This window comes from Homarus americanus, unplaced genomic scaffold (assembly GCF_018991925.1).
Source record: "Homarus americanus isolate GMGI-L3 unplaced genomic scaffold, GMGI_Hamer_2.0 scaffold24260, whole genome shotgun sequence".
NCBI classification, from domain to species: Eukaryota; Metazoa; Arthropoda; class Malacostraca; order Decapoda; family Nephropidae; genus Homarus; species Homarus americanus.
The window spans coordinates 324067-335283 of NW_024721079.1; the positions used below are offsets into that span (position 1 = coordinate 324067).

The window sequence follows — 11217 nt, forward strand, 5'->3', positions numbered from 1 at the left end:
GAAAAGGAGAACAAAACTGACGGATGCCACCCACCTCTACTATATGCAGCCTATCTGAGCCTGCATTTTCTAAATAATACAACTTCACTGCCCATGTTTTTCCACCGCCCCATGCCACAGAAAACTCAAAGACCACCAATAGTGGTGGGGTACCATGTACTGATCCCAGATGCGAAACCATGGGCCGCACTGCTGCACATCCAATCACCCGTCTGTCCCAGAAGCCTCCCCAACAAGTCACCACAACACCCCCAGTCTTCCAACATGACAATTTCTCAAAATGCCTTCTAACAACATCTGCCTCTGCCTGACAGCCATCTGCAAAACATAAGTCCCGGCTCCCGAACAACTCACTACTGCCTCCCTGTCTCTCAATCTGCAGGCTAGTGCTCTGTCCCACCAATGAACTACCAGTATATGACACAGAACTACTCTCTAAGAATACCAACGAAGAAAAACTTCACAAACTGTTAATTCAGTGTATTCAATTTAAAACACTCTTACACACCGTCAACTATGTTGAAATGAACCAGCTTGAGCTGATCCCATCTATTATTATATGTCTTATTTGAAATAATGTTCTTATCATATTATTTGCAACGTAAACCCATTCCCCCAAATATGTAACTGCAAATTTCAGCTTCTTGCTGCCAAGCTCTTCAATAAACCACTGCTACACACATATTATTATCCTGACCTCATTCGCCACACTGCACTCCTTCTTCTGGTTTAAGACGTGGTAGTCCCTGTGAGCCCCTCGCTCACGCCTCCACCGCCGGCGGTTCACACTACTGCAGCCATTGACTCAAAGCTCCCAGTCCTGCAACCGCCGAGCGAATTCCTAAACCTTCACGACACTATTGCCTCAACCTGTCTCCAAACCCACCGCAAGCCGCTCCATCCAATGTCTAGCTGTCTCCCCACCAGGGCTACGGCCAAAGACATCACCCCCACACTGACCGCACTGACATGTCGACGCACACAACACCAATCACAATTACAAAAGGTGTCGTCCCTCAACGTTGTCAATGCCTGTGCCTCCCTCCAACCCTACTGTACCTGTCCCACCACACCATATCACCCACCACCCTCACTGACCGCCACACCTAAAAGGGCAAACCCTGAGCCTGGCCGCACTGTTTGTAAACTTTGTAGGTCAACCTCGACTCTCACAACCCTCTCCTCACTACATCCTCACTTGCCTCACGACATCTCCTCACAACCTCCTAGCGAGGCTCAAAATCACCCTCCCTCCCTCCCCTGCCACCCAACACACCCTAGCCACCCAAACCAGAAATAAACCGATGACATCTGTGTCGACGGATCCCGTCACTATAGGAATAACTGCCCAAGACACATGTTGATCGACTACCAAAAAGCGACACACAGAAGAAGATACTGAAGCACCGCCTCTCCCTGAATCATCTCAACCCACACACAAATGAAGCATTCGACGAAATGGACACACCTGAAAAAGCGGGGCAGCGCCACATATACATGACTCCATGATACAAACCGGTGACTCCAACCGCCACTACAAGAGTATCAATCTCTGACCCGATCTTCAACAGATTATATATATATGGAGACTGCGCCGGTGTACAGGCACTTAAGGAGGCATATTAAGCAACCCTGAGCTCCGCCGCACTGTTTGTAAACTCAGGTTTAACCTGACTCTCACACCCTTTCTCATACTGCGATCCTCACTTGCCCTATGACCTCCTCCACAGGTCTCCTGGCTGTTAGCCAACACTCTATTCCCTCCCCTGACCAGATATCCTCCCTCCTAGTCACAGGTCTGGCACTTGACATTATTAGGGATTGCCATATAAACAGATGAACAATCCCCCTGTTGAAGATACACTCACTTTGGCCCCGCTTCTTTGATGTAACTTGTTGGACAAACCCATGACCTTTCAGTCATTTCATTACCTTGTACTTAATGAGCCATAGTTGCTACAAGCTTCCTTGTCAAGGCCAGCTTCTGCGCTTCACAGATGTGTGAGTGTTAAATGTCCAGCCTCTCAAAAGTAAACTGCAAAAACCTGTTATGTTTAAAACAGGAGTTGGAATGACTGTGTGTGTGTGTGTGTGTGTGTGTGTAGAAGGATTACATGGTCAAATAATAATTATCTAGCATGCATACATACACATACACACACACACACACACACGCCACACACACACACACACACACACACACACACACACACACATATACACATACACACACACACTATTCCATGGTGCGACTTGGCCTCAAGGAAGCCTGCCATCATCGGGTGGTACCCAAGGTGATCCTGTGGTCCCCAACCGTCGTCCCCCACACTTCCTTTCATCACCTCATTTTACCCAGTGAGAGGCAGCCGAGATAATTAATAACCACTTACATACATGTCATACATACCCAGTCTTGACTCACCCTCCTGGCCATACTTACCTCCCCACCTCCCAGTGTTCAACCATTTGAAATTGTCAACAAAACCCCAAATTTAACTCCAACAACTCAACAACCCCACTGACCTCCATCAAAATTTAACCAAGAGTTTGAGTCAACTTATAACCTCCCCCAGACAAACAAATGCCCCAATGAATGGAAAACACATTTATCACCCTATCCCCACATCCACACCACAGTCATCAAGTGACTCAGGCCAGTCACAAACATTACCCCCACACCCAGTCCACATACGTGAAGACTTGTTTTGAAATGGCATTTGCAAGTATTTATCAGCCAAGTGATCACAACACCAAAATTGATATGTGAACCTCCCACATCACACCGCTTAGTTAGTTTTCTGATTTTCTGCACAAACCCGAGAAAACGTAAGACATTACTGGCCGCCGCCCACATTCCCAGAATATTTTTGACCTTGATCACTGCACCCTGACCACCCAAAAATCGTCGACTGATTATGACTAAATTTTTTGGAGCCCACTTACTATTATATAGTCCTCCTACCTGACTGGAGGGTCCTGACTCCACTAACCTCAAGATTAACATCCGTGGAGGCTCCTGACCCCACCTGAAGAATTGTCACCCCAGGTGTTGCCACCTGAAGAATCGTCGCCCCAGGATATCCCACGTGAAGAATTGTCGCCCTGCCGGACTCTGGAGCGACGATTCTTCAGGTGATCCCTGCACTCTTATCAAAAAGGCCATTGCACTTGGGCTGCACACCAACCTGGTCTCATGGCTCACTGATTTCCTGAGTGAGCGTCGTCAAGCAGTGAGGTACCAAGGTTCTGTCTCCACTTTCCAACACCTCACCTGCGGTGTTCCCCAGGGGACCAAGATGGGACCAGTGTGCTTCCTAATCCTGATCAACGACGCTCTATCGGACACTCCTCACAGGTGGAAGTACGTGGATGACTGCACTGTGGGGGTTACAATGGACAACACCTCACCGGACTACTCATCGCTACAAGGCACCCTGGACAGGCTACAGGCATGGACTACGGAGAACAAGGTCACCATCAACCACACCAAAACCGTAGTCATGCACATCAACACAGCCACCACTGCAGTGCAAGCTCCAGCAGTCACAGTGGGTGCCCATCCTCTCCAGCTGGTGCAGTCTGCCAAACTTCTGGGTGTTACCATAGACAACAAACTGGACTGGAAGGCCCATGTAAACAACACAATCAAGGCAGCCTCGTACCGACAACTCAGGTCACTTGGGATACCCACGCCAGAGCTGAGGACTATCTACAACGCATTTATACTCCCCAAACTAACGTATGCGTCACCAGACTGGTCGTCTTCTCTCAACTCTACCCAACAACGTCAGCTAGAGAAGGTACAGACGAGGGCCTGCAGAATCATGCTCGGCGCAGACGACTCCGGCTACAACAACGCTCTCTCCACCCAGGACATGCCATCCCTCACTACCACCTGCAGTCCCCCGCCCACCTCGCCAGTCCGCCACTACAACAAAATTCAGCCCATAAGAGCCCGCACCGATAGATATAAGAATAACACTATCCCATCTATTGTTAAAATAATAAACAGCTCCTGATTGATGTACTGCACAGCCCTGTAATTGTACTGAACGTATATTTTTATGTCTAAATCACATGTAAATTTGTATATTTTCAGCCACCGGCTGCAACTCTATAAATATACCGTTTTGTTAAACCACCAATGTATGTAATAAGTCATTTATGTCCAATGTATACTTTCAGCCTTCGGGCTGCCGAACTTTTCCAATAAACCGTTAAATATTATTTATTATTATTTCACACACATATAAACTAACACTCTCTGACGTCACTTCTCTCAGAGGCGCGAGAGAGAGAGAGGAACAACAAGTACTGTGTAGTGAGGGGGGCGTCACTCACCAGTGATAACTGCGGCAGTGAAAGAGATCACTATCTTGGTGACAGGTTGGTGAGATGGAGGAGGGATAGGAGTAGGAGACATAGAGGTGGTGAGATGGAGGACGGAGTGGGGGGAGAGGGAGGGGTAGAAGGGAAGGGTAGGAAGGAATGCCATGAAGGGACCCAAACAACCATGAAGGGGCCCAGACAACCATGAAGGGGCCCAGACAACCATGAAGGGGCCCAGACAACCATAAAGGGGCCCAGACAACCATGAAGGGGCCCAGACAACCATAAAGGGGCCCAGACAACCATGAAGGGGCCCAGACAACCATGAAGGGGCCCAGACAACCATAAAGGGGCCCAGACAACCATAAAATTTTCACACGTACCGAGTTGTGTCTATCATTTATAACAGAGTGTGGCGAGTGGAGGCAATAAATCGAGCCATTGAAGATATAAAAAAAATTAATGCAAAACAGGATTAAATAATTGAAAATAAATGATTTCCCAAGCACCATTATTATGAGAGAGAGAGAGAGAGAGATCACCTCACGTACAGGTAACTAATCAAACACTGAGTGAAAGCATCATGGAATTCTCCCACATTGGTCACTTGACTGGTCTCTCTATATCTAAGTTAAGTCATAAAAAGACTTTATATACCTGAGGTGTAATTAATTATAAGTGTTCTTGCCTGGACCAATTTATTACCACTCTTGATCGTATCGTTAAACACAAAAACAAAATATAATGATATGAAATCAATCTTACCTGTGTCGTAAAATGTCTTGTCTCTCATTAATTTTACTGTACTTGGAACTGTCTCGCTAAAATTTATCTTGTTTTGTGTTAAGAGAAATCCGTCTTTCTCATTATCGTTATCTTGGCTTATCTCATTAAAACACTGTACATTCTTAACTGTATAATTAAAATATTCTTTTCCTCTCATTAAAAACATTCGTACCTCTAATTAAAAGAAATCTTACCTGCATAATAAAAAAACAAAATTTCACATTTAATTAAAAACATTCTTTACCTGTCATTAAAACATTCTTACCTGCATATTAAAAAAAAAACATTCTTAACTATATGATTAAACAACATTCTTACCTTCGTGACTCATACATTAAGGGTACAAGTGCCTCAAGGACCAATGAATAATGTTGGTTTTTATTCATATTATCTATATTTATTATTCATGTATTGTTATTTATTCATTGATTTATATACTTTTTTATTTGACTTAGAGATAGAAATGTTGGGTGTGATAAGTTGTTGTTGTTGTTGTTAGAAGAACAATAGATGACGGATCATGTGAACATTAGACACCTAAGTTTATTTCACCTGGTCATTAAACACCCGAAATCTAATCTAACCTAACGTAAAACTAACCTAACCTAAGTTTTTTTTTTAACCTTTCGTATATAAAGAACTTATATATTCAATTATAATACGATGTTGTTGTTGTTGTTGGTGGTGGTGGTGGTGGTATGGCGGCATATCCTCTAGGTGCTAGTCACGAGTATCAGGGTTCGAACCCATCCATCATTGTTGACTACTAAATTAAAGAGCCGGAACGGAAGACGTCTTGTGGCGTTGTAATGATATATATTCACCCAGTATTGTGATCCAGCCCGGCGTTATCCTGAACGTCTGTGGCTTAAAATCGTTGCTGTTGAAATGCCGAGGTGATTCTAAGGGCCATGAGAGCCATCCCTGGGGCCATGAGAGCCATCCTGGGGCCATGAGAGCCATCCCTAGGGTCATGAGAGCCATCCCTGGGGCCATGAGAGCCATCCCTGGGGCCATGAGAACCATCCTGGGGCCATGAGAGCCATACCTGGGGCCACGAAAACTATCCTGGGGCCACGAGAACCATTCCTGGGGCCATGAGAGCCATACCTGGGGCCACGAGAACCATTCCTGGGCCATGAGAGCCATACCTGGGGCCACAGCAGATCCTGGGACCATAGTAAATCCCTAGGACCATATACAATCCCTGGGACCATAACATATTTCCGGGACCATAGAGGACCACCAAGACGTGACCAGAGGTAAAACACAAGACCGTACAGAGACTAACCTTTTTGTTGTTGTAGATGTCACGGGCGTAGTGCCAGTGATAGGCGTCCAGGGAGTAGGACACCTCGTAGGACGTGACCCACTCTTCGTCGTCCCCCTTCCCTTGTGTCAGGAGGCCCGTGACCTAGTTGGGGTGAGACAGAGGTTAGGTTAGGTTGGTTAAGGTAGGTTAGGTTAGGTTGGTTAAGGTAGGTTAGGTTAGGATAAGTTTGGTTTGGTTAGGTTAAATTAAGGTTGGTTCAGTTAAATTAGGTTCAAAATGAGCCAAGCTACTTTGGGTTTTGGATAAATATGGTTTCGATTAGATTAAGTTAGATTATGTTAGCTTAGAGATCAGCTTGATAACACTAAGCTAAATTAGATTAAAGCTGTATTCAGATTATATTAGAATAGGTTGGCTTTAAGTAATGTTTGATTAGTTTGGTATAACTCAGCTTAGGATTCGATCTGATTAGGTATAAGTTTGGTCTTTAAGCTTTTGATATCCTTAATGTTCAATATTATTCCCTTTATTACATGAACAAAACGAAAACTCAACTACAAAAGTCCACTTACCTCTCCCCTGAACCACGAGCCCCCGAGAGATTCAGACTCATAAAGCCCAAGCATATATGGAAACTCGTAAACCCTAAGTGGTAGACTGACAAGTTATTCTGCATCCCGCCCCACCCCTCAAGTTATCCTAAACACACTCACCAGGAGAAATTATGTTCGCTTATTGGTTACAAGATCTGGTTGAGTTCTGTCACCTGTAAATAGAGAAAATATTTACCTTGGCTGGGACGCCCAGATCGACGAGCACCCACTCCCCAGCTGCCTTCCTGCCGGCGCACCAGGCCCTCCCGTTGGGCTGGTGAAGGCGGGCGTACTTGACGTGGCAGCCGGGGTCCCACGACGAAGGGTAGGATGACGAAGCTGATATCTGCCAGTCCAACACATCACCTGTTGTCATCCCCAGCGGCGAGGAACACCCTGAAGAAGTGACGTGTTACTGACGTGGTAGTTTAGATATACGTAATGTAATACATACATACATACATACATACATACATACATACATACATTTAGTGAAAACTCTATTTAACGGACTATATAGAAGTCCATTATTATTGACGGTCCATTTTATCTAAACCCTCTATTTAAAGGACTATATAGAAGAAAGTCCGTTAAAAAGGGTCCGTTATATGTGAAACCGCCATTTAACGGATTATATGGAGAGAGGAATCCATTGTATGGAGGTTTTATTTGTATATCATGATATGTAGAGAGCAAAAATCGTACAAAACGAAAGAGGTTGGGTTAGGTTAGGTTAGGTTAGGTTAGGTTAGGTTAGGTTAGGTTAGGTTAGGTTGGAGTGCTGTAGGATTCTCCCTGTTGCCTTTAAGCTCAGGAGCTAGGAAGTGGCACTAAGATTGGGCTATAAGGGTGGCACTATGATTGGTCCATAAGGGTGGCACTATGATTGGTCCATAAGGGTGGCACTATGATTGGTCCATAAGGGTGGCACTATGATTGGTCCATAAGGGTGGCACTATGATTGGTCCATAAGGGTGGCACTATGATTGGTCCATAAGTGTGGCACTATGATTGGTCCATAAGGGTGGCACTATGATTGGTCCATAAGGGTGGCACTATGATTGGTCCATAAGGGTGGCACTATGATTGGTCCATAAGGGTGGCACTATGATTGGTCCATAAGAGTGGCACTATGATTGGTCCATAAGAGTGGCACTGAGATTAATCGTAGTACCAGTGATACATTTTTGTAAATACCTTAAAGCTTAATTGAATAGTTCCAGTCACCCAGGTGTTAGTGCGAGGATAATTACTTACCTGTATTATTAGGTGTTAGTAGGTGAGTTGAGGTGTGCGTCAGGTTCTACACTACACTACCTTGTGCTGAATTAATTCCTTCCTTTCCATCACCAACATTCTGGACACAGCTCCTCTCTCTCTCTCCCTTCACCACACACACACACACGCCACTACCCTCCACCCCTTCACCACACACACACACACTACCTCCACCCCTTCACCACACACATACGCCACTACCCTCCCCACCCCTTCACCACACACACACGCCACTACCCTCCACCCCTTCACCACACACACACTACCCTCTACCTCTTCACCACACACACTACCCTCACCCCTTCACCACACACACCTCCACCCCTTCACCACATACCTACCCTCCACCCCTTCACACACACACACACGCCTACCCTACCCCTTCACACACACACGCCCTACCCTCACCCTTCACACACACACACACGCCACTACCCTCCACCCCTTCACCACACACACACGCCACTACCCTCCACCCCTTCACCACACACACACGCCACTACCCTCCACCCCTTCACCACACACACACGCCACTACCCTCCACCCCTTCACCACACACACACGTCACTACCCTCTACCCTTTCACCAGGTGAGACTCAGCGTGCACATTCTTGTTAGTTGCTGCATCACTCCCTTCGTCAGCGACTATCCCAGAAAACTCTCTCTTACCTAACGGACTCTGGACTTCCTGGGGCGTGTCCGTGAAGCTTAGGGGCGGCAAGAAGTCATCCACGTCATCCAGCAGGAGCGGGGAGTCTTCCTGGAGGCCGCTGGTGCTGTAACTAATTTCCTCCCTGCCCAGGATTTCTTCGGCAGGAGGGAGCACGTGGGGGGTGGCGGTGGTGCTGGCGGGCGGAGACTCACCTTGGGTCTCGGCTGCTGACGAAGGGGTAGACGTAGCCAGGAACAGGAGCAGTAACAGCCACGTTCTCCAGGGGGCCTCGATCATCCCCTCTCCTCCTCCTCCTCCTCCTCTTCTTACTCTTCCTTCTCCTCCTCCTCTTACTCTTCCTTCTCCTACTCTTCCTCTTCCTTCACCTCCTCCTCCTCCTCTCTGGCCTCGCCACTTCTGCGTCTCCTGTAAAAAAAAAAAAATATGGTAAATATTAATGAATCAACGGGTAAATTGTTAAAGGAAGTAAATGGAAAAAAAAATTACACACACACACACACACAACTCAACCCAACAACGTCAGCTAGAGAAGGTACAGAAGACAGCCTGCAGAATCATGCTCGGTGCAGACAACTCCGGCTACATCAACGCTCTCTCCACCCTGGAAATGCCATCCTCAGTGACCTCCACCACCACGCACTGGAAAGGTTTAGCAGTGGACTACTGCACCACCCTCGCCATCGCCACCTCCTGCCACCGGCAGTCCCCCGCCCACCTCGCCCAGTCTGCCACTACAACAAAATTCAGCCCATAAGAGCCCTCACTGATAGATATAAGAACAGCACCATCCCATCTATTGTTAAAATAATAAACAGCTCCTGATTCATGTACTGTACACTGTACAGCCCTGTAAATGTATTGACTATATTATTATGTTTAAATCACACGTAAGCTTGTATATTTTCAGCCACCGGCTGCAACTCTATTAATAAACCGTTTATTAATAATAATAATAGTAATAATAATAATATTATTATCATTACACACACACACTTAGGCTGGCTCATTACTGTTGTTGTGTTAAAATCCTTCGCTTTAACGCCCACGAGACGCAAAAATATTTGACATCATTAACAAAGTAAACTGAATTGCCCTTTAAATTAACTAACGAGTTCTTCACATGCGACAAGTTTTCTCGAGTATGAGGATTTATGAAGTCTTAAATCACTTCAGCGAGCCTGCAAGTATAGTTTATGTTTTAACTCTTTGAGGATGATGGTTTAACCCTTTTGATGATGGTAGTGGTGGTTTAACCCTTTGAAGACAATAGTTTAACCCCTTGAGGACACTGATTTAACCCTTTGAGGACGCTGATTTAACCCTTTGAGAAAGATGGCTTTAACCCTTTCAGGACTATGATTTAACCCTATGAGGAGGAGGATTTAACCCTTTTGATAACGATGGAGGTGGTTAACGCTCGAACGACCATGGTTTAACCCTCCAGGACTCAAAGGGTTAAGAAAACAAACAGATTCTAATTTGTAGATGACAAATAACATTACTGTAATCCCAAACGACACGACAAAACTATAACGAGGTGATCCGTCAGTCTGTAACAAGCCATTAACGAATAACGGGGTAGCAGGGTTAGGGGCGGTCACCAACAAACCATCCCACTCCAATCTCTCTCACCAAGCCATCCCACTCCAATGTATCTCACCAAGCCATCCTACTCTAATCTCTCTCACCAAGCCATCCCACTCCAATGTATCTCACCAAGCCATCCCACTCCAATGTATCTCACCATGCCATCCCACTCCAATGTCTCTCACCAAGCCACCCCACTCAATGTCTCTCGCCAAGCCATCCCACTCCAATGTCTCTCACCAAGCCATCCCACTCCAATGTCTCTCACCAAGCCATCCCACTCCAATGTATCTCACCATGCCATCCCACTCCAATGTCTCTCACCAAGCCATCCCACTCCACTCAGGACTGGATTAACCATTAAGCAAAATAAGCACGTGTTTAGGGCACCAAAAGAAGGGGGCACCACAGGTTTTTCTCCTGAAGGTGTTATGCCTTGCAGTGACCAGATCATATTTGTGATAAAACCTAATAGGCTGGTGTAAAACCGCCGTATGAAATTGGTGAAAAATATTTACCCCATTTAGTTCGTTAACTGTTTTGTAAGGGTTTTAAACCAAGAAAACTGTGCTCCTTTTATTTTTTAAAGGACACGTTGCCTTATGGAAAACGGGTTTATTTTATACACGTTCAAGAACGTTCCTGAACGTCAGAAATTGTCTAAGTTCGTTCCCTCGCCTCTCGGCCCTCACTCGGGC

At 45.9% G+C, this 11217-nt stretch overlaps 1 protein-coding gene across 3 annotated transcripts in view; it reads right to left on the reverse strand.

Moving 5' to 3' along the window:
- The window catches only part of LOC121861381 (lactadherin-like), an 83645-nt gene extending 74349 nt beyond the window's left edge, over positions 1-9296 (reverse strand). For 2 of the 3 annotated variants that reach the window (XM_042359035.1, XM_042359034.1), the window contains exons 1-3: positions 8929-9296; positions 7178-7377; positions 6407-6529 (exon numbers count right to left, since the gene is read on the reverse strand). In XM_042359035.1, coding sequence (XP_042214969.1) covers positions 6407-6529; positions 7178-7377; positions 8929-9208 — 603 coding nt within the window. In that variant the 5' untranslated portion in view covers positions 9209-9296. The remainder of the gene's footprint in view (positions 1-6406; positions 6530-7177; positions 7378-8928) is intronic. The other variant, XM_042359036.1, reaches the window with a different exon arrangement.
- Between the last annotated feature and the right edge of the window lie 1921 nt (positions 9297-11217).